Source organism: Pan troglodytes, chromosome 8, assembly GCF_028858775.2.
Source record: "Pan troglodytes isolate AG18354 chromosome 8, NHGRI_mPanTro3-v2.0_pri, whole genome shotgun sequence".
NCBI lineage: Eukaryota > Metazoa > Chordata > Mammalia > Primates > Hominidae > Pan > Pan troglodytes.
The window spans coordinates 38,010,354-38,034,453 of NC_072406.2; the positions used below are offsets into that span (position 1 = coordinate 38,010,354).

At 39.0% G+C, this 24,100-nt stretch overlaps 2 protein-coding genes across 7 annotated transcripts in view; one reads left to right on the forward strand and one right to left on the reverse strand.

Annotated features, from left to right (window-relative positions):
* Positions 1–11,392, reverse strand: part of ENKUR (enkurin, TRPC channel interacting protein) — a 33,922-nt gene extending 22,530 nt beyond the window's left edge. For all 4 annotated transcript variants that reach the window (XM_016962793.4, XM_009458099.5, XM_001157277.5 and 1 more), the window contains exon 1: positions 10,846–11,392. In XM_016962793.4, coding sequence (XP_016818282.1) covers positions 10,846–10,922 — 77 coding nt within the window. In that variant the 5' untranslated portion in view covers positions 10,923–11,392. The remainder of the gene's footprint in view (positions 1–10,845) is intronic.
* Positions 1–20,478, forward strand: part of THNSL1 (threonine synthase like 1) — a 64,026-nt gene extending 43,548 nt beyond the window's left edge. The window contains exons 1-3 of one of the 3 annotated variants that reach the window (XM_521671.6): positions 11,177–11,674; positions 16,699–16,865; positions 18,136–20,478. In XM_521671.6, the coding sequence (XP_521671.2) occupies positions 18,184–20,415 (2,232 nt within the window). In that variant the 5' untranslated portion in view covers positions 11,177–11,674; positions 16,699–16,865; positions 18,136–18,183 and the 3' untranslated portion in view covers positions 20,416–20,478. Of the gene's footprint in view, positions 1–11,176; positions 11,772–16,698; positions 16,866–18,135 lie in introns of those variants that run through there. The other 2 variants (XM_003312487.5, XM_016962792.3) reach the window with 2 other exon arrangements.
* The last annotated feature ends 3,622 nt before the right edge of the window (positions 20,479–24,100 follow it).

Sequence of the window (24,100 nt, forward strand, 5' to 3'; positions counted from 1 at the left end):
TGAATATGGAGTCCTTCCCATTGCTTGTGTTTGTCGGGTTTGTCAAGGATCAGATACTTGTAAGTGGGCAGTCTTATTTCTGGGTTCTCTATTCTGTTCTATTGATCTCTGTGTCTGTTCTTGTACCAGTACCATGCTGTTTTGGTTACTGCAGCCCTGTAGTATAGTTTGAAGTCAGGCAGTGTAATGGATAATTGGCTCTATTTTCTATTTATTATTAGAATTATGAGATATGGGCTAAAGATAAGTTATTCTCAAACTAAAATTGTCATCTTCAGAAAACATACCAAAACTGTATTTTACCATACAGTTAAGATTAGACTTACTAATCACCATATAGTAAGTCTCATCATTAAGACAGTAAATTTACATTTTAAAAACCATTTATTTCAAAGGGCACACAAGGAAATGACATTACTCAAAAAGTTGGGATAGTTTGAAAGTGCTTAATAGAGATTTTTTTTCCTCTAATGGGCAAAATGGGCATCAGGGATTAACAACTTTTCTTTTTCAATTTTTCCTAGTATTACTGCAGCATTACACTATTGTGTGGAACTCTGAACTCTGGAGCCTAGGCTGTGTTAGAAAGCTATCCAAATTATTTCTTGAGGAGAATTTTTACATGTACACAGATATCCCTTAAGTCCACCTACAGACTTGAAATGAGAATGTTCAATTCAGGCTCATGTCTATATCAAGTAACTAAATTTTCAAAAATGGATGCCAATTCTTCCCCAGCCTGGTTGTCTGTCATAGCTCTGCTCTGCACTTACTTGACAACACAGGCATATGTCATTGAGTATAATGATGATCTTAGTGCTGCTCAGTACCTCTCACAAGCTGTTGAGTGAAATAATATGTGGAATATCAAAAGAGTATGTAGTTAATGTATTCATCTACATCTGTGCTGTGTAATATAGCCACATGTGGATATTGAGCACTTGAAATGTGGCTGGTGCCACATGCTGAAATCATAGTATTTTAGATAAATTGCATTAAATAAACTACATAAATTTTTAGTTATTTCTACTTTTTAAAAGTGATTAGAAAAATTTAAATTACATACATGACTCTCATTACATTTCTGTTAGACTGTGCTGATCTAGATAGCAGGAAAATCTATCCTTGAATTAAACTATGCAGTCAGATAGCTGCACACCCAGAGCACAACACATTGCTGTCTCCAAAACTGCTTTTGTTTAGTTATGTTATCGTACTGGAACATTGGTCTATAATGAGGGCAACAGTAGACTTATGAAACTCAGCAGATTTAATGTAGAAGTGCGGCTGAAATCTTTATTGTATTACACACATGGTCTCCTCTCTCCGTGAATCCTGGAGGAAGTGTATTTGTGGCAGCACACTGAGAACATTTGTGCTCCTCTGTGACTACTGCTTTGCTTTTGTCTTTGGACAATATGACTTAGAGTGTAACTGATTTTTAAAGAAGCATGGGAAGGATCTTTCTTCCTTGATGGGCTGGCTGCTTAACTAATAGAGTCAAATTTGTTTCAGACTTTAAGCAAACGTGCATGATTTTGAAGCATACATTTCATGTAGGTCCTCATTTGTAGCTCTACCTTACTTTTCTATCATAATTTCCCATTTGCTTTGATAGCCTCATCAAAAAAAACCTCACTGCATTAGAACAAGGTTGTGTATAAACACCAAATAGTATCTGATATATAATAAATTATCAAAAACTAAACAATTATAGATGTTACTGAAGCAAAAAGGACTCAGTTTGTTTTACTGTCTCAGGCTAAAAGAACTGTGCAAACCAATTAAACTTATGAGCTTTGGTATTAGATTTGTGTCTCAATCTCAGCCCTTGTTTTTCCTCATTGCCTCAACTTCTGGGCCTGAGATTTTTCTTCTGTAACAATGAGATACTACTACTTATCCCATAGGATTCTTGTGAAAAAGAGCAATAACTGGCACGTTTTAAATTCTAATACATTGAACATATTGCTATAAATAGTATTCTTGTGGTTATGAATATTGGATATCCATCCTGATAAAACATTTAAAAATTGAAACTGTTTAACCCTTTACTTGATTTTACCTGTGTCCTGGCAGACACAGTCTTATTCTGTAAAAATTTGAGTCATCATGTCTAGACAGTGATTATAACAGACTGACATATTTCCCTGATCTGTAAAAATGAATTCTCATATACAATATATTGTTAGTATTGCTTAAGATATTAAACCTTGTTCTGTAACCGAATAATCTAAAAAATGAGTCTAACATTCACAAAAGCTCACTTACACATTTCCCTGGCAACTGATTTTAAGGAGTATTGTTGTCATATTTTCTTCTCTCAACATTTTTATGTATATATGAAATGCCAGAGAGGTGTGCTAATGCCTTTTACCACGTTATATTATGTATAGGTTTCTTATTTATTTGTTTGTTTATTTATTTCTTGAGATGGAGTCTCGCACTTTCGCCCAGGCTGGAGTGCAGAGGAGCCATCTCGGCTCACTGCAAGTTCCGCCTCCCGGGTTCACACCATTCTCCTGCCTCAGCCTCCAGAGTAGCTGGGACTACAGGTGCCCGCCACCACACCCGGGTAATTTTTTGTATTTTTAGTAGAGATGGGGTTTCACCATGTTAGCCAGGATGTTCTCGATCTCCTGACCTCATGATCCGCCTGCCTCGGCCTCCCAAAGTGCTGGGATTACAGGCTTGAGCGACTGCGCCCAGCCACGTATAGATTTCTGAATTATAGGCAGTAACTCAAAATAAACATTAAGCCAGTAAATGCATATGGAAGCCACAATGTTCCTTGCTGAAAAAAATCCTGTATCTGGTTGTCTCTCCCCTCATGCATATGCCTGAAGGGAAAGGTGCCTTTTGAATTATCCTGTCAACTACATAGTTTTCCAGGCCTTCAATTGTAATTCTATTAATTATAACACAACTTCATTTGTGTGCCTGTGATATATTATATATATGTATATATAATATATGAATAAATATAAATATATGAGATATATAAGCATGAGAAGGGCAGTTGGACAAAATGTAAGAGATGAAGAGAAGTATTATTGTGGGTCTGTAGAGACTGCCTAGCCAGATGAAAAATACATTCTAACACCTAAATTCTAACACTAAACACTTAAAACACTAAAATAGCTTCTAACACTACTCATAATACTAAGAGACCATATATTGCAGCAATGGGAATTTTAGCATAAAATGTCATCATGCCAAACAAAAAGAGACTTTGGAATAGTCTAGACTTTCTTTCAATATAAGTTAATTAAAAAGGGTTACTGTTTTCCTTGATTAAATTCTTGGCTGTAATTAGTTAGCAAAGTGGGTAAGACAAGAAACTCTGGATCAGGAGAAAATGACCATGTCACCTAAGAGTTCCTAATAGTCAAGGAACAGATTTCTCAGCAAAGTCAGATACATAACCATACTTTAAACAAAGAGATGGTATAAAGACTTCAGAACATGTAAGTGTTAACAGTATTGACACTGAATAAAGCAGAAAGTAGTCCAAGAAGGATGGGAAGCTCCAAAAATGAAACACTGATTATGTGTTACAATTAATCACATGAAAAACAGAACCACATTAAACAAAAACTAATGGTGTTCACTGCATTAAATACACTGTTGGTGGGACTGTAAACTAGTTCAACCGTTGTGGAAGTCAGTGTGGCGATTCCTCAGGGATCTAGAACTAGAAATACCATTTGACCCAGCCATCCCATTACTGGGTATATACCCAAAGGATTATAAATCATGCTGCTATAAAGACACATGCACACATATGTTTATTGCGGCACTATTCACAATAGCAAAGACTTGGAACCAACCCAAATGTCCAACAACGATAGACTGGATTAAGAAAATGTGGCACATATATACCATGGAATACTATGCAGCCATAAAAAATGATGAGTTCATGTCCTTTGTAGGGACATGGATGAAGCTAGAAACCATCATTCTCAGCAAACTATCACAAGGACAAAAAACCAAACACCGCATGTTCTCACTCATAGGTGGGAATTGAACAGTGAGAACACATGGACACAGGAAGGGGAACATCACACACCGGGGACTGTTGTGGGGTGGGAGGAGAGGGGAGGGATAGCATTAGGAGATATACCTAACGTAAATGACGAGTTAATGGGTGCAACACACCAACATGGCACAGGTATACATATGTAACAAACCTGCACATTGTGCATATGTACCCTAAACCTTAAAGTATAATAAGAAAAAAAGTATGCATGCAGAAATTCTACACTGGTGAGCCTGAGGGCAATTTCTGTAAGAGTTGTAGAGAGAATTTTTATTACATTCATAGAGAAGCAATGATTGCATAAGGCCATTTGGAGTTTCAGTCACCACAAATGAAAATCAATTAAAAAATAAGATTATGTGATTAACAGATTAGGGAAATACTTTAGACATAATAATTTGCATGTTGATGTTAGCAGAGAATCTTGTTAAATCCTTGTTGATAAGGTAGAGAAATATGAGTTAATAGGTTTACTTTGGTGACTGAACACTCAAAAGTATTGCTATCAGCCTAGAGAGAGGTGTCTAGTAGCCTAGCAAAGTACTTGCCATGTGATATGGTTTTGCTGTGTCCCCATCCAAATCTCATCTTGAATTGTAGCTCCCATAATTCCTATATATTGTGGGAGGGACCCAGTGGGAGGTAAGTGAATCATGGGGGTAGGTCTTTCCCATGCTGTTCTTGGGATAGTGAATAAGTCACATAAGATCTGATGGTTTTATAAAGAGGCGTTCCCCTGCACACACTCTCTTGTTTCCCACTATGTAAGATGTGACTTTGTTCCTCCTTCACCTTCTGCCATGATTGTGAGGCCTCCCCAGCCATGTGGAACTGCGAGTCAAACCTCTTTCCTTTATAAATTACCTACTCTTGGGTATGTACTTATCAGTAGTATGAGAACAGACTAATAGAGAAAATTGGTACCAGTAGAGTGGGATGCTGCTATAAAGATACCCAAAAATGTGAAAGCGACTTTGGAACTGGGTAACAGGCAGAGGTTGGAACAGTTTGGAGGGCTCAGAAGGGGACAGAAAGATGTGGGAAAGTTTGGAGCTTCCTAGAGACTTGTTGAATGGGTTTGACCAGAATGTTGATAGCAATAAAGACAATAAAGTCCAGGTTGAGGTGGTCTCAGACGGAGATGAGGAACTTGTTGAGAACTGGAATAAAGGTGACTCTTGCTATGTTTTAGCAAAGAGACTGGTGGCACTTTGCCCCCGCCCTAAAGATTTGTGGAACTTCGAATTTGAGAGAGATGATTCAGGGCATCTGATGGAAGAAATTTCTAAGCGGCAAAACATTCAAGAGGTGACTTGAGTAGTGTTAAAAGCATTCAGTTTTATGTATTCACAAAGATATGGTTTGGAATTGGAACTCTTTTTTTATTATTATTATTATACTTTAAGTTTTAGGGTACATGTGCACAATGCGCAGGTTAGTTACATATGTATACATGTGCCATGCTGGTGTGCTGCACCCATTAACTCGTCATTTAGCATTAGGTATATCTCCTAATGCTATCCCTCCCCCCTACCCCCACACCACAACAGTCCCCAGAGTGTGATGTTCCCCTTCCTGTGTCCATGTGTTCTCATTGTTCAATTCCCATCTATGAGTGAGAACATGCAGTGTTTGGTTTTTTGTCCTTGCGATAGTTTACTGAGAATGACGATTTCCAATTTCATCCATGTCCCTACAAAGGACATGAACTCATCATTTTTTATGGCTGCACAGTATTCCATAGTGTATATGTGCCACATTTTCTTAGTCCAGTCTATCATTGTTGGACATTTGGGTTGGTTCCAAGTCTTTGCTATTGTGAATAGTGCCGCAATAAACATACGTGTGCATGTGTCTTTATAGCAGCATGATTTATGGTCCTTTGGGTATATACCCAGTAATGGGATGGCTGGGTCAAATGGTATTTCTAGTTCTAGATCCCTGAGGAATCGCCACACTGACTTCCACAACGGTTGAACTAGTTTACAGTCCCACCAACAGTGTAAAAGTGTTCCTATTTCTCCACATCCTCTCCAGCACCTGTTGTTTCCTGACTTTTTAATGATTGCCATTCTAACTGGTGTGAGATGGTATCTCACTGTGGTTTTGATTTGCATTTCTCTGATGGCCAGTGATGATGAGCATTTTTTCATGTGTCTTTTGGCTGCATAAATGTCTTCTTTTGAGAAGTGTCTGTTCATGTCCTTCGCTCACTTTTTGATGGGGTTGTTTGTTTTTTTCTTGTACATTTGTTTAAGTTCATTGTAGATTCTGGATATTAGCCCTTTGTCAGATGAGTAGGTTGCAAAAAATTTCTCCCATTCTGTAGGTTGCCTATTCACTCTGATGGTAGTTTCTTTTGCTGTTCAGAAGCTCTTTAGTTTAATTAGATACAAACCTGAGAAAAACAAGCAATAGGGGAAGGATTCCCTATTTAATAAATGGTGCTGGGAAAACTGGCTAGCCATATGTAGAAAGCTGAAAGTGGAACCCTTCCTTACACCGTATACAAAAATTAATTCAAGATGGATTAAAGACTTAAACGTTAGACCTACAACCATAAAGACCCTAGAAGAAAACCTAGGCATTACCATTCAGGATATAGGCATGGGCAAGGTCTTCATGTCTAAAACACCAAAAGCAATGGCAACAAAAGCCAAAATTGACAAATGGCAACTTATGTTTAAAAGGAAGCAGAGCATAAAAGTTCAGAAAATTTGCAGCCTGAAGATGCAATAGAAAAGAAAAACCAATTTTCTGAAGAGAAATTCAAGCCAGCTGCAGAAATTTGCATAAGGAGAAGCCAAATGTTAATAGCCAAAACAATGGGGAAAATGTCTCCAGAGCCTGTCAGAGGTCTCCACAGCAGCCCCTCCCATCACAGGCCCAGAGACCTAGGAGAAAAAATGGTTTCATGGGCTGGGCCCAGGGCCTTGCTGCTTTGTGCAATCTTGGGACTTGGTGCCCTGAGTCCCAGCCATGGCTAAAAGGGGACAACGTAGAGCTCAGGCCATTGCTTCAGAGGGTGCGAGCCCCAAGCCTTGGTGGCTTCCACATGGTGTTGGGACTACGGGTTCACAGAAGTCAAGAATTGAGGTTTGGGAACCTCCACCTAGATTTCAAAGGATGTATCAAAATGTCTGGATGTCTAGGCAAAGATGTGCCTCAGGGGCAGAGCCCTCATGGAGAACCTCTGCTAGGGCAGTGTGGAAGGGAAATATGGGGTGGGAGCCCCCCACACAGAATTCCCACTGGGGCACCGCCTAGTGGAGCTGTGAGAAGAGGGCCACTGTTCTCCAGACCTCAGAATGGTAAATCCACTGAGAGCATGCACCATGCACCCAGAAAAGCTGCAGACACTCAATGCCCGCCCATGAAAGCAGCCAGAATGGGGGCTGTACTGTGCCAGGTCACAGGGACAGAGCTGCCCAAGACCATAGGATCCCACCTCTTGCATCAGCGTGACCTGGATGTGAGACATGGAGTCAAAGGAGATCATTTTGGAACTTTAAGGTTTAATGACTGCCCTATTAGAATCTGGACTTGCAAGGGGCCTATAGCCCCTTTGTTTTGGCCAATTTCTGCCATTTCGAATGGTTATATTTACCCAATGCCTGGACCCCCATTGTATCTGGGAAGTACCTAACTTGCTTTTGATTCTACATGCTTGTAGGCAGAAGGGACTTGCCTGGTCTCAAATGAGACTTTGAACTGTGGACTTCTGAGTTAATGCTGAAATGAGTTAAGACTTTGGGGGACTGTTGGGAAGGTATGATTGGTTTTGAAATGTGAGGACATGAGATCTGGGAGGGGCTGGGGTAGAATGATATGGTTTGGCTGCATCCCCACCCAAATCTCACATTAAATTGATGAGATCCCATAATTCCCATATGTCATGGGAGGGATCTGGTGATAGGTAACTGAATCATGGGAGTGGGTCTTTCCTGTGCTGCTCTCATGATAGTGAATAAGTCTCATGAGATCTGATGGTTTTATAAAGGGGAGTTCCCCTGCACACACTCTCTTTCCTGCCACCATGTAAGATGTGACTTTGCTCCGCCTTTGCCTTCTGCCATGATTGTAAGGCTTCCTCAGCCATGTGAAACTGTGAGTCAATTAAACCTCTTTTGAAATATAAATTACCCAGTCTTGAGTATGTCTTTATTAGCAGCGTGAGAACAGACTAATATACTATGTTCAATGATAGATAAGAGATATAAAAGACATATTTATTAAATTTGCAAATGACACAAAGCTGGGAAGAATGGTTAAAAGAATGTATAAAAGATTCAAATGCAAAACTATCTCCATAGATTAATGAGTTGAGATAAAAAAGAATCAGCTACATAATTAGAGGATGGGAGAGACCAACCTTAGTCAAAATCCATACAGGGTATTTTAGTGTGAGCCAATAGTTGGACATGACTGTCAAAATGCTTATGGAAGCTTAGGCTGAATGGATGAAAATATTGTGCCAAGAATTATGGAAAGGAGATAATGGTTTCATGGACTGTTCAGACCATAACTGGAATATTGCTTTAAACAAAATGGAAAGAGGGGATGACTGGAGATATTCAATAACTGCAGACATCAATAAAGGGTGATAGGCCAGGCGTGGTGGCTCACGCCTATAATCATAGCACTTTGGGAGGCAGAGGTGGGTGGATTACTGGAGGTCAGGAGGTCAAGACCAGCCTGGCTACCATGGTGAAACCCCATCCCTACTAAAAATACAAAATAAGCCGGGCATGGTAGCAGGGGCCTGTAATCCCAGCTACTCGGGAGGCTGAGGCAGGAGAATCGCTTGAACCCAGGAGGCAGAGGCTGCAGTGAGCCAAGATGGCGCCATTGCACTCCAGCCTGGGCAAAAAGAGTGAAACTCCGTCTCGAAAAAAAAGTAATTAAAAAAAAAAAAGGGTGACAGATTTGGTGAAAATCTTGGAAACCATCTTATGCATCATGAGTAACTCAAATTTTGAAAACTGAATCATGACTTCCCATTGACTCTGAGGCTTTCATAACTTAAGTCTCAGCCAATAGTTCAACTGCAGAAAAGTGCCTTTCATCCGATTTTGGTCACATACATTCATCTTCTAAGTTCTCATTTAGTATCTTCATCTCTCATTATGGTTTTCAATGATAAATTTTAGTGTTCATATTTCAGTTCCCCAAAAAGACGGTAAACTCTGAGGCGTGGGAGATCAAAAGCCAGGCAGTTGTCAGAATCTTGCCAGTGTTAAATTGACTTTAACCTAACAGAAATGATTCTTTTGGCATCACATTTGGGTGCCTCTATTTCCTCTAATCATAAATCTTTCTTCTACTCATTTCTTCATAGTAAAACCAAGAAGTCTGTGCTATCACTCCAACGGCACCAAGAACAGATATACTAGTGCAATATTATACACATAATAGGGGCTCCATTAATGCTTGCCAAATGAATAAAGACTGTTCCTATAAATTTTTTTGAAAAAAAATCGTCTAGATGCAGTAAAGCTTTTTAATTTGCCAAAGAACAGAATACCTACCTAATAAAATAACTCTCAAATTCAATATTCTATAGAAATACAATCTACCAATGTGTTATAGAGGAGTTTTATCTCATGTAGTATGCAGGAATTTGAAACCAAAAGTTGGTTCAACAATAGAAAATTTGAAAATAAATTCTGCAACTGTGCCATAACTTACTTTACATTCCTCTTTCCAATCTCTAGATGTTGATATGCTAATGGAGATGTAATATAGTTACTGCTCTAATTTAAACCGGATACTTAAAATTGAAGAAGCTGCCTACTTGTTGAAGCTATTACCCTAATACTAGTAAAAATAATTGACCATTAGATCTAAAAGGGGCCTTGGATATTATGTAGTACATTTATCTCACAGATCAGTAAACAAATGAAACTTTATTCTAAAGTTCACAAAGACAATTAATTGCTAGGCCCGATTTTTAGTCCAGTCCTTTTCAAATGTGGTTTTGACTTGCATACGGACAAGGATGATGGTAAAAGACAGGAAACATTTCAAGTCCTAGGAGAAATGAGATTTTCTCCACTACTTTCTTTGCTCCCCACAGATTTAAGTAAGTTCTAAGAAGTCCCTACAGATGGGAGTAACTGAAGTGCTTCCTTTGCACGTTTTTGAGATTTGGAGAATTTAAGAGGTTCTAAGACCTATGTAAAATTTCAACTCAATTACATACTTTTTGGTTCATTATCTATCCACCAATTCTTCCTTCCATTAAACCATTAGATCTGAAAAAGTCCTTAGAAACTGCCTAATAGTGGTAGATATTTCATTTCACTGATCAAAAACCTGAGGCTCAAAAGCAAATGTAAATTTATATTTCATAAAAATCTTGGGGGAAAAGTCCTATCCTATCCCATTAGAGAGGGAGTAGTGCAGTTAGAAATACAACACCGAACTCCTGAAACCAAACATCAAGTATCCTTAAACAAGATAATAGAATTGTGATTTTTTCTTTTCAACAACATGAAACTTCATACTATGCTGTATATCACATATAATTAAATTACACAATAATCACATACCGTATTAATAAGAGGTTAAGTGTAATATAATAAAATGGTCATCTCACAGCGCCAGACTGCCCTCTCTGTAAAACTGTGAGATGCTGAATACCTAGATATTTCGACCTTTTCTCTAACAAGTTATCCTCCAAGGCTACTTCATCGAGGCAAAAATACATTTTATTTATTATTAAAAATTCCAGTATATGTATGCTTAATTAATACTGAGTATTCCCCATTCTTGTTTCAAGTGATAGTCTTTGCTTATCCACATACCTAGGAGGCTGGGGAGGCTCCTTCAAGTCACTGGGTATGAGGTTATAAATGCACTCAGAAGGGCACGTTGGATCCATGGCCACCAAATGACTCCTTAAAAGCTACTCTCCACAACTTTTTTCTCCCTGTCCCAGTATCTCCGTCCCTTTCTTCACTGCTTCCCCTTTCTTCTTCGCCTTCTCAAGGACCACAGGTTCTCTCCTTCACATCGTCCCCCTTTAACCCCCTCTTAGCAGTCCTCTCTCGGGAAGAAAACACCCTATTTCTCTCCGGATTGCTAAGCGTCGTTGACTGTGCGGTTGCCGTGGAAACCGTTACTAGGCAACGAGGAAGTGGCAGGCAGCACTGCAGACTAGGTCTCCCCTCTTCCCTCTTTCTGCAGCGCCTTCTGCTAGAGAAGCTCATTTGGAAGCCACTGTTTTTACGTGCCTTTGAAAGTTAACGGGGTGAAAATGATGTCCCCTTAAAAACTGTGCTCTTTTCTATTTCTGTGTATCTGGGGAAAAAGAAAAATCCTAGTAGAGACGGCAAAGCGCAGCCTGTGCGCAGGCGTCACACAATAAGGTTTTTGTGAGCAGGCCCCAAGCGCGGTGTGGGCGGAGCGAGCGGCTGAGACCACGAGGACGCAAGGCCAGCGCCGCCAGGGAGACGAGGGAGGGGAGGAGCCTGAGGAGCTCGGAGTGCTCGGATAGGCTACAGTGAGAAAGGAGAGTCACGTGCCCTGCGCGAGGCCGCTCGGGGCGTGGGCGTGGAGCGGAGGCACGCTGGCCGCCGCAGGCACAGGCGCAGAGTCCACTGCGCGGGGGCGGGACCGGGGAGCTAGCTGCAGGTACGGCGCTCCGTCTCCTGTGGAGGCTTTAGCGGCTCGTGGACGCTGCTCCCCCATTTCCTTTCATTTCCCCCGTCTTCTCAGTGAGATTTCCTTTGTGAGTTATTGGAGGAGAAAGGAAGGAAAACTAGAAGCCAGCCCGCTCCCATCGCATGCCTTTCCCCGTACCGTCCCTTCCCCTTTCCGCTACTCGCTGGTCATCTCAACTCTGCGCGCATTTTTCCTGCTGCTTCTGGTCGAGGCTCCTCGGAACTCCGCGCAGCCCTCCCCGCCACGTGTGTGAGTGCGCGCCCGGGGCCCGCGGCCCGCGGCCTCCTCCGCCTGCTGCGCTCGCCCTCCCGCCCCTGCTCCCGGGACCGCCCCTTGGGCTGTCGTCGGGGTCGGCTCTGCGCCTGCTCTTCCCCGGGTCGGGACTCTTCCTCTAGGTCGTTCTCCAGGAACCAGTGGACCTGCTCTTTGTAAATGGGCAGCCTAAACTAAGAGGAGAAGCCTTTTAAGTGGGCCTTTACGTTTTTGTCCAGTTTTTGGTGTCCCTTGTTGGAAAATTGTCTTCTGAGAAGCGGTTTTATTCCTTTTTGTTCCACCTGGTCACCCGTAAATCTATGCACATGGGTCTGCCGTTGGAAAGTCATTTAGACGCTTTTACCCGAGTGTTTAAAAGACATTTTGGTAATAGGATTTGGGGAGGAAGATGGATGCCTCTGAACCACCGGTACAGAGGCCACTCTTCCCGAAGGAAATAAAGCTTCCCGGCGAGGAGAGAAAACACACTTGAGTTTGGGTTTCTCACTGTCTGGTTGGCTGGCGGAGTGATTAAAACAACACAATGGCCTGGTGAACCTTTTAGTTCCTGTATAAAAAGGCTTTACTGAATGTGTAGATCCTTACTTTGGGCTCTTACTGAATTTCACTACATAAGAATACGTTAAGTTTTTCTTTTCTTTTTTTTAATATACAGTTGATTTTAATTTTTGTCCCAGACGCTTAGGGAAAATTCTCCAGATTTCTTCACATCAGATTGTCTTCCAAAACATTTTAGATAGATCTGTAGATCTATATTTAGATCTAGATCCAAATCTATATCACTTTGCCCCTTTCTTTTCGCCCTTGAGTATTTTGTGTTTGGGATTTCTGTTTAGCAAGTATAGAGAAAAAATTTGGCGGGAAACCTCCTGTATGTACGAAGATTCGAACCAAGGACTCATGGAATGATAACGCCGTTAGCCAAGTGAATAGTCACTGGCTAAAGCTTATGAATTTTCTAATTAGAAGGAACACCTTGAGACTATTTGTGTTAATCAGTTCCTGAAATAGCAAGTAAGGGCAAAACATGATCTCTGCAGTTAGCACCAACTGGCCTTTGGTAGCCTTGATGTTCTGGGGTTACTGAAATAAAATAATTTCACTGATGTCTGTATATTTATTATGCTTTAAAAAATGCTAAACAATTTGTGCAAGACCTCACTGTGGTATAGTTAGTTTACAGTCATGAGCAGGTTGTTAAATCATTTGGAAAAAAACTTTTCTTTTTTCTTAGACATTTGATCTGCAATTCTCCTTGCCTTTTGAAAGTGTGTTTAAGCACAATTATTTCTAGTTTTTATAATGCTCTTGAAATGACACTTCAAAAAAATGCCTGTGTCTACCGCATGTCCACAGGGAATTAACTGGTATATACCTACAGGGATGAACAAACTGTCTATAAAGGGGTAGACAGTAAATATTTCAGGCCTTTTTAGGCCAAGTGGTTATGTTGCAACTACTCAGTTTTGCCGTTGTAGCTCAAAAGCAGCCAAAGACAGTACTGAACAAATATGTGAGCACATGAATGAGTGAAGTTGTGCTTCAAAGAAACTTGATTTATGAAAATGATGGTGGGCCAGATTTAGCCTGTGGATTGTAGTTTGCACAGATCCTAGATCCCCGTATATAATGGTATGCCTGTGATGTACATAAACAAATGAGGGTTGTTTTTTTTTTTTGCGAAGGATTATTTTAACCTATTTAAATGAATAAAATGGGTGTAGATGAGGATATAAGACAATTGGAAGGTAAATAAACCCTTTATAAAGACAGGTTCTTTATAATTCTCAAAGTTATAGAATTGTGGATACCAAAGTTTTTTCAATTAAATATTCGAGATCGTTAAGAACATGTCTAACAGCAGAAGTCTAACGGCAGAAAAAGCTTAGTCAGCTTTGATAGTAATATAAAGACTAAGTGATGAACTTGCAAAATTGTTTTAGTTGTGAGATCCTTGTGATTACAGAACTATACTGGATTGTGTGGTCCTTCCACCCTCACCTCTATTTCATGGCAAGTGGGACGCCCTCTGAATGAAAAGTTTGAGAGAATTTTTGGTCAGAAGTCAGAAGCAGTAGAGCTTAACCTCCTTTTGGCTAGTTTGTGTCCTGATACACAGTTGGTTCTCCATATCTGTGAATTTCCCATTCTCAGATTCAACTAATTACAGATTGAAAATATTTTAAAATTTTAGTTGGGCACAGTGGCTCATACCTGCAATCCTAGCACTTTTCGAAGGCCAAGGCAGGAAGATTGCTTGAGCCCAGGAGTTGGAGACCAGCCTGGGCAACATGGTGAAACCCCTCTCTACTAAAAATACTAAAATTAACTGGGTGTGGTGGTGCGTGCCTTTAGTCCCAGCTACTTGGGAGGCTGAGGTGGGAGGATTGCTTGAGCCTAGGAAGTCAAGGCTGTAGTGAGCCAAGATTGTGCCACTGCACTCCTGCCTGGGCAACAGAGTGGGAGCCTGTCTGAAAAACAAACAAAAACACGAAAATAATGGAACAGTAAAAATACCACAAACAAAAAAGCAAATTAGTACAACAGCTCTGTACCTAGCATTTGCATTGTATTATGTATTATAAGTTATTCAGAGATTAAGGTATACAGGAGGATGTGCACAGGTTATATGCAAATACTACACCATTTTATATAAAGGACTTGCACATCTGCAGATTTTTCTCACTCTAAAGTCAGTCCTATTAACTGCTAATTATCCAATATCCCTCTCAATGCTTAATCCAAATAATTGTTAAACACATGAAAGAGAAGAGTGTCAAGACCAAAAGCCTTGGAATGCACTACGAGAAATTTCCCTCTATTCAACAGAACCATTTTTATGATCATTCAACAATATCCTCAAATCTTTTTTTTCCATTTCTCTGTGAATTAAAAAAATTTTAAATGAACCATGGATAATGCTTTGGTGAAGTCCATATATATGCCTTCTATGTATATTCCTGAGTGGCCATTGCAGCAGACGTTCTCAAAAAAGTAATGAGGATGTCTTTTCCTCATTTGGTTGGTTAAAAAATGTTGAGCCCCTAAAATCAATTTGTGGTTAAATGTTACAAAATAAAATTTAGTATGTAGCTTAAAATAGAATATATCTTTATTGTTCTTTAGAAATAATATATATTATAGCACTTAACTGCCTTCTGCTAGTCTAAGGAACGTGTGTGGGAAATAATATTGATACAGAATTTACAAATTGAACTGTCATAATTTTCTTTAAAAAAAAATATATATATATATATAGCTACCCCAAAGTCTTGAAAAAGGGAAGTGAAGTAAAATTTAAAAACAAGAGGGTAGAGGGGAACTAACATATAGGAAAAGTAAGATTGCAAAACATAAGGTGAAGGGAACATAATGTTTCCTTACAATCCACTTTTAATGAAGTTGATGTTAAGCATGGTAGCAAGCAATATAAAGCGGAAGAAAAGATGAAAGATTTACTGGGCCAGTATGGTGGTTCATGCCTCTAATCCCAGCACTTTGGGAGGCCAAAGTGGGAGGATTGCTTGAGTTCAGGAGTTCAAGATCAGTCTGGACAACATGGTGAAACCCTGTCTCTAGAAAACCTACAAAAATTAGCTGGGTGTGGTGATGCACACCTGGTGGGAGGATCACCTGAGCCCAGGAGGTTGAGGCTGCAGTGAGCTGAGATCATGCCACTGCACTCCAGCCTGGGTAACAGTGGAAGACCCTTTCTCAAAAAAAAAAAAAAAAAAAAAAATTACTGCTCATGAAAACCATCTACTCAGATTATATACAATTATTACTAATATAGGTATCAGAAAGTTATGTATTGCAAACTCAAAAAGAAGAGACTGTAATGTTACAAGCAAAAGCTTCCTGAATAGGAGGTTAATCAGACTGTTTTATATAAGTGCCCTAAAAGCAGTTTGTGCTTTTAAAGTCCAGTACCAGAGTATGGTTTAATAAAATAAATTGATGTTATGGTTCAAGTATATAATTCTTTCTGGTCCCTGGTTTACTTCAGGGAAAGGATTAGACTGTGCATGGCAAAACAGTTCTTGATTCATGGGTGAACACCACGGTATTCTCTGAAGGTTTATAAACCAAACCATAAAAAAAATGCACCCTGCCTTGTACCTACATATTTGGGTTCAATTTATATATTCCTAGCCCACTGTCAGTGAGTGACAATGATTAATCTTCTGTAAATATTTTGTGCTAACCACTATGATATGTGCTTTGATTTTATTATAGACACTTATATAGCTAAGAGGTATCTTTTTGTGGCAAGAGTTTTATTTGGGCTTTTTATAGTGGATATTATTACATATGAATATATAGTGATTTTGATAGATAATACAGCCTAAAAAACAACTCAGACACTAATTTCATAGCTTTAGTCTGCTGATTTTTTCCCCTCTGATCATTATACAGCCAAATCATTAAAATTCCAGGTATCCTTCTGAAAAGTTTTATATTTGTTATTATTTGGTTTTTTATTGCTTGATGGTAGAAATTCCTTCAGTACTGTTTAGTGAAATTCTTTTTATAATGAGACACACATGTTTAAAAACAGTATTTTAATCTTCTAATAACAGATTTGGGGAAACATGAAAAGGGTCAATTTTTCTGTATTTTTAAAATTTCAGATGAGCTTTTCAAATAATAGACTAGTCTATGTGTAGAATTTTATGATACTGTATACAGTTATGATTAACTTAAATTTTTTTCCATTATAGACTCCACGTTTTGCAAAGATCGGTTTTGCCTCAGAGTCAACAAACTCTTCAGATTGGTTCCGGTGTGTCCTATGTTTACAAGTCAGTGGAAATTAAGCATAACACATACAAATTGAAAAGTCAAATGAGGAAATGAATTACTTCCCTTGACGGCTCTAATTTTACTTGTAAGTTAAATTCAGAGTTAGCTTAAAATCATTTAAATGTTTAATTACAGAACAGAGTTTAAGTAGCATAGAAAGTCAGTATTACATGATTAAAAGTTTTCAGAACATATTTTAACATATGATCTAGTATTTAATATGGTTTAGTTGCATATTGCTTCTACCAGAGAACACGTGATAAGCCCCACTATGTGTCTGTGACATTACTTCAGGCAATTTACATGAACATTGCACAGGTATTATATTGCATTTTACATAACTAAAAACTTGACTTGTCTGGCATACATTTTTGTTTTAATGGTGAGTATATTTCCAAAGACAAGGACTTGGTCAATATGGGAAATTGTAGAGCTTCTTTGGATGCCAGAATAATTGTTTTCTCTCATCATTGGAAACATTCCTGAGGTTCTTGGCTGTCGCCCTGGGGTCTGGAAATTGAGTTAAATCTCTCCACTGATGATTATAGGGTTAGAAACAAAAGCGATGGTTCTGTGCAGATAAGGTTATATGTAGCCTTTGACCTCATTGCTGATTATTAATTTTTCTTAACTATTTGTATAATATCATACCTTTCACCTTGGCTCTTTTTAAAGCCTTCAATATGAATAATATGTAACAATGATTCTTAATATGCGTGTAAAAGGCACGTAAGAAAGAAAAGGTCATACCTTTGTCCTGTAGTTTGGAAAACTAAGCATTTTATAAGCAAATATGTTCTTTTATTCTGGTTTCCTGTTACGACTTCTATAAGAAATTTATGAGTAATATAGTCTATCACAATGTTCATATACCTGAAGAGAAATTAAATATAAAGAATATTGTTCAACTTTTGTGAATTGCAAGTAGATAGCACTCCAACTCCAAATCATCTTTATATGTGATATAAACTGATAAACCATGAAATAATTTTCATTAAAAGATCTCAATATGAAAAGAAATAGTAATTTGATTTAGTATATATATACTTTTAAAAGCATCTACAATCTGGCACTTTGTGAATACAAGTTTCTGTTTTTTATAGTTACAAATTTTGTCAAAGTTTTGATTTTTCAGTGTCTCGAGATTTTAAAAGATATCATTAAAAGGATAATATGCAATATATAAGAATTTGGGTTGGAATACTTTTTTTAATTCCATAAGTTTGGAAGATTTTTAAACAGTTTATGTACCATGGGCATGGTTATATTCAGTCCTATTGGGATTTTAACAATCTACTGTAATTAGTAACCAAATTATCTTTTGTTGTTTTTTGTTTGTTTTGTGTTTTGAAAAGGGCTAAAGCCAATTTTTAGGTTGGCTTGGGCAGAAAAGTGAAAAGAGAATGCTCCACTTTAACCGATGTCATCATCTGAAAAAGATAACCCAGAAATGTTTTTCTAGTATACATGTTAAAACGGATAAACATGCACAGCGATTTCTTTCAAGAACCTTTGCACTTGCGGAATTGAGGAAGTCATGGTATTCAACCCACTCTCTTGTTGGAGACAAAAATATTATCCTGATGGGACCTCCTGGTGCTGGGAAAACAACAGTAGGCAGAATAATAGGTCAGAAACTAGGTTGTTGTGTCATAGATGTGGATGATGATATCCTTGAAAAAACCTGGAATATGAGTGTGTCTGAAAAATTACAGGATGTTGGTAATGAGCAATTTTTAGAAGAGGAAGGAAAAGCTGTGTTAAACTTCTCTGCATCTGGAAGTGTGATTTCCCTTACTGGGTCCAATCCAATGCATGATGCTAGCATGTGGCATCTGAAGAAAAATGGAATAATTGTATACCTGGATGTACCTCTACTAGATCTAATTCATCGTCTAAAATTAATGAAGACAGATAGGATTGTAGGTCAGAATTCTGGAACATCTATGAAAGACTTACTTAAATTTAGAAGACAGTATTATAAGAAGTGGTATGACGCTCGTGTTTTCTGTGAAAGTGGGGCTTCCCCAGAGGAGGTAGCTGACAAAGTTCTGAATGCAATTAAAAGATACCAAGATGTGGACTCGGAAACATTCATTTCAACAAGACACGTTTGGCCTGAAGAATGTGAACAGAAGGTTTCAGCAAAATTCTTTAGTGAAGCTGTAATTGAGGGGTTGGCTTCTGATGGTGGCCTCTTTGTTCCTGCGAAGGAGTTTCCAAAATTAAGCTGTGGGGAGTGGAAAAGCCTAGTAGGAGCAACCTACGTAGAAAGAGCACAGATACTGTTGGAAAGATGTATCCATCCTGCAGACATACCTGCTGCCAGGTTGGGAGAAATGATTGAAACTGCTTATGGGGAAAACTTTGCCTGCTCAAAAATTGCTCCTGTCAGGCACCTTTCAGGCAACCAGTTCATCCTGGAGTTGTTTCATGGACCAACAGGATCATTTAAAGATTTGTCTTTACAGCTTATGCCTCATATTTTTGCACACTGTATCCCACCAAGTTGCAATTATATGATACTTGTAGCTACTTCAGGAGACACAGGGAGTGCAGTCTTAAATGGTTTTAGTCGTCTAAATAAGAATGATAAGCAAAGGATAGCTGTGGTTGCATTTTTTCCTGAGAATGGAGTAAGCGATTTTCAAAAAGCACAAATAATTGGCAGTCAGAGAGAAAATGGATGGGCAGTGGGTGTTGAGTCAGATTTTGATTTTTGCCAGACAGCTATAAAAAGAATTTTTAATGATTCTGATTTTACTGGCTTTCTTACTGTGGAATATGGAACAATCTTAAGTTCGGCTAACTCCATAAACTGGGGCCGACTACTTCCGCAGGTAGTTTATCATGCTTCTGCATATCTTGATCTTGTTAGTCAAGGATTTATTTCTTTTGGAAGCCCAGTCGATGTCTGTATTCCCACAGGAAACTTTGGTAACATTTTAGCAGCAGTGTATGCCAAAATGATGGGAATCCCGATTCGAAAATTTATCTGTGCCTCTAATCAGAACCATGTTTTGACTGATTTTATAAAAACAGGACATTATGACCTAAGGGAAAGAAAATTAGCACAAACCTTTTCACCGTCAATAGATATTCTCAAATCTTCAAATCTAGAACGACATTTACACTTGATGGCTAATAAAGATGGACAGCTAATGACAGAATTATTTAATCGATTAGAAAGTCAGCATCATTTCCAGATAGAAAAGGCTCTAGTTGAGAAACTTCAGCAGGATTTTGTAGCTGACTGGTGCTCTGAGGGAGAGTGCCTAGCAGCTATTAACTCCACCTATAATACTTCAGGGTATATTTTGGATCCACACACTGCTGTTGCAAAAGTGGTTGCAGATAGGGTGCAAGACAAAACTTGCCCTGTGATTATCTCATCTACAGCCCATTACTCAAAGTTTGCACCTGCTATCATGCAGGCTTTAAAGATTAAAGAAATCAATGAGACTTCATCAAGTCAGCTCTATTTGCTGGGTTCATACAATGCATTACCTCCACTGCATGAGGCTTTATTAGAGAGAACAAAACAGCAAGAGAAGATGGAGTACCAGGTCTGTGCAGCTGATATGAATGTCTTGAAGAGTCATGTGGAACAACTTGTCCAAAATCAATTCATATGAAAGCTTTCAGAGTAAATTTTTTTTTCTAGCTATAAGCATGCAATAATAAATCTCAAACACTGATTTGGAGTACAGTAGCATTTTGTCTTTTATGTAAATATCTCTATATCTGGAATTTCAATAGTCTGATCTCTAGGGCTGACATGAGACCTCCATGTCACCTCCTCAGATCCTTAATCTGGAAGTGACAAAAGGTAACACAGTGCACGGACCTTTGAGCTATCATACTTTTGCCTTCTGCTCATGAGGGGTGCATCAATTTCCACTCCCACACCCTCACTGTTATGTGGACCAAAATGTCTGGTATACTATTTGGCAATTAAACTATTTAAGCCCAGTTTTCAGGTACTACATCTGTAACTAGTGAATACTCTGTTGATTAGAAAGTTAATTTACCACTCAAAATGGCTAACTTGAATGGAGGAAGTAGTAAACTCTTCTATTAGGATTCGGGCCAGTGTTTTTTGTTTGTTTTTTGGTGCAGTTTCAGCTCACTGCAACCTCCGCCTCCCAGGTTCAAGTGATTCTCCTGCCTCAGCCTCCCAAGTAGCTGGGATTACAGGCATGCAACACCACACATGGCTAATTTTTTTATTTTTAATAGAGATGAGGTTTCGCCATGTTTTCCAGGCTGATCTTGAACCTCTGACCTCAGGTGATCCATCCACCTCGGCCTCCCAAAGTGCTAGGATTACAGGCGTGAGCCTCTGCACCTGGCTAGGGCCAGTGTTTTTAACCCTCCTCAAATTCCATTTTGGACTACAACTATTGTGTATCTCACACTTTCCAAATTAAAGATGTACTCTGTCCTTCACTCTCCTTTGGATGTGTACGGTTAGGGTGACGATGTTTGAAAATCAACACATAACTGAAATCCAGGATGAAACAGTAAGCAGAACTACTTAGAAGTGAATACAGAAATAAAATGATCTATTTCAAGAGGAAGGTTTTCCAAAATTAAGAGTACTTGAGTAGTCTCAATAGGAGTGTATTTGTAGACAGCAGTTTCCCTATATTATTTGGAGTCAATTCTTACATAATTTGTTGTTTATTTCTTCAGTGAACATTGTCTTTTTCTGGCAGCTGAAACTGCACACAACTGATACACATATTTAATTTGTATTCCTTTGTAGTAATACATTTTAACCATGATTTATGTTTGTGAATTTACTGGATGTTTTCTTTCTGAATTAAAGATTGTCAAGACCAATTAGTGTAATGGACTACTGTCAACCACAAGATGGCATTCCTAACATAATTTGTCTTTGATAACATTCAGTTTCATTTTCTGGGAGAACAACCTCCATGAAGAAATACATTGAAAGTTGTAATGAAAACATTTTAATAGTTTAATAAGCAAGAGGAATTTGTTTTAATTTTTTTAAAATTAAACCAATTATATATTAACACCAAATCTCTGGCTTAGCTTCCAAAAAGGAGGTTCTAAAACCAAAAATTGAAAATCAGGAGCAGTTATAGGAAAAAAATGGAAGATTCAAAGTTCCGTTTGTTCATGTATGTCTTTATTATTTTATCATTTACTTTTAAGGATATTTCAGTAGATGATGTATTTAGAAAGTGCATCTAAATATTCACTATACATAAGAATGCATTATTTTGCTTGGCATGGTGGCTCACACCTGTAATCCCAGCACTTTGGGAGGCTGAGGCAGGCGGATCACCTGAAGTCAGGAGTTCGAGACCAGCCTGACCAACATGGAGAAACCCTGTCTCTACTAAAAATACAAAAAAATAGCCGGGCGTGGTGGCAGGCACCTGTAGTCCCAGCTACTTGGGAGGCTGAGGCAGGAGAATGGCATGAACCCGGGAGGCAGAGTTTGCAGTGAGCCGAGATTGCGCCACTGCCACTCTAGCCTGGGCGACAGAGCGAGATTCCCGTCTCAAAAAAAAAAAAAAAATTAGCCAGGCATGGTGGCGCATGCCTGTAGTCCCAGCTACTTGGGAGGCTGAGGCTGGAGAATCACTTGAACCTGGGAGACGCAGGTTGTGGTTGAGCAGAGATTGCACCGTTGCACTCCAGCCTGGGCAACAACAGCAAAACTCCGTCTCCCCCCCCCCCCAAAAAAAAAAAAAAAAAAAAAACATTATTTTTCTGAAAGTGAGAGGAACAGTGTTTTAAAAGACATGATTTCTGGCTGGGCGCAGTGGCTCACGCCTGTAATCCCAAAACTTTGGGAGGCAGAGGAGGGTGGATCACCTGAGGCCAGGAGTTCAAGATCAGCCTGGTGAAACCCCATCTCTACAAACAATACAAAAAATTAGCTGGATATGGTGGTGCACACCTGTAGTCCCAGCTACCCACGAGGCAGAGGTTGCAGTGAGCTGAGATCACACCATGCACTCCAGCCTAGGCAACAGAGCAAGACTCTGTCTCAAAAAAATAAATAAAAATAAAAAAGACATGATTTCTGCCTTCAAGAACTGTAGTTAACGAGACAACGCAAAAATTCAATCGTACAAGCAAAAGAGTTATTGCAAGATGGTGTGTCAATAAGTGAAAAATGAGTGATAACAGCTAAGTAGCTAAGTGCTGTAAGATTTAAGAGGAAAGGATTACTATGGGATAGTCAGAAAAGGTCTCACAAAGGACATAGAATCTAAGATGAATCTTGAAGGATGGGAAGATTTTCTAGGTGAAAAGGAAGGGGGAAAACATTCTAGCAGAGGCAGGAGAAACAGGGAAGATGAAATGCCCAAGGGTTCATGTGTATTTATTTGTGGACAGCACATTCTCTTACTGGCCAAAACAGTTATTTCATGTCTTCACTTTTTCTCAAAACCAACTCTGGCCCTTCACTCTCAGCTAATAACTTTGCTTCATTCTAGAGGAACAAGTGACCATACATAACACACCTCAGGCTTCCCATCATCAAGTGTATATGTTTGCTGCATCCATTTCTGTCCCTTTCCCCGCCCCTTTGATTGAATTGGGTGACATTCCTTCTCTTTTTAAAGGCCAGTCTCTTTAGATGTGCCTTGGATCCTATTCCCTTCAACCTACTTAAATGGTGTGTGTCATCAGGTACCTTCCTCTTGTTTCTTCAACTTCTCCCCTTCTGTGTAACCTTTCTTCTTATGGCATTTAGAGTCTTTCTGTACTTTAGCATAAGAACAAAATCTCTGTGAACATCCACCTTTTTCCCATCTGTGCTTGTTTACTCTCCAATCAAGATAAAGCTCTTCACAGAGGTATCTACAGACATGGTCTCCACTTTCCTGCCTATCTTTTTCTCCAGAGTGTGAAATATATGTACAGTTTAAGGATAAGCATTAAATACCTAAGTATTCACCACCTCACCCAATGGAACACAACTCACCTTTGGTTCTTCTTTGATTGATTAGATTCGCTTTCTTCCCCCAGCTGTAACTACATCATACATTTTCTGTTATTCATTCCCTTTCTCATAGTTCTGCATTGTTTAGTTCTGACTCTTTGAATTTTATATAAATGGAGTCGTACTTTATGTGTTATCCCATGACCTATTTCTTTTGCTCAGAGACTTCCAAATTCATCCATTCAGATGAATGAAGCCACAATTCATTGAATTGTATTACTAAATAGTATTCTATTGTATGAACACCACCAACCACTTACCCACTACGGGACATTTGTCTAATTTTTATCTGTTCTTGTATCCAATAGATATACTGTTTTTTAAAATTT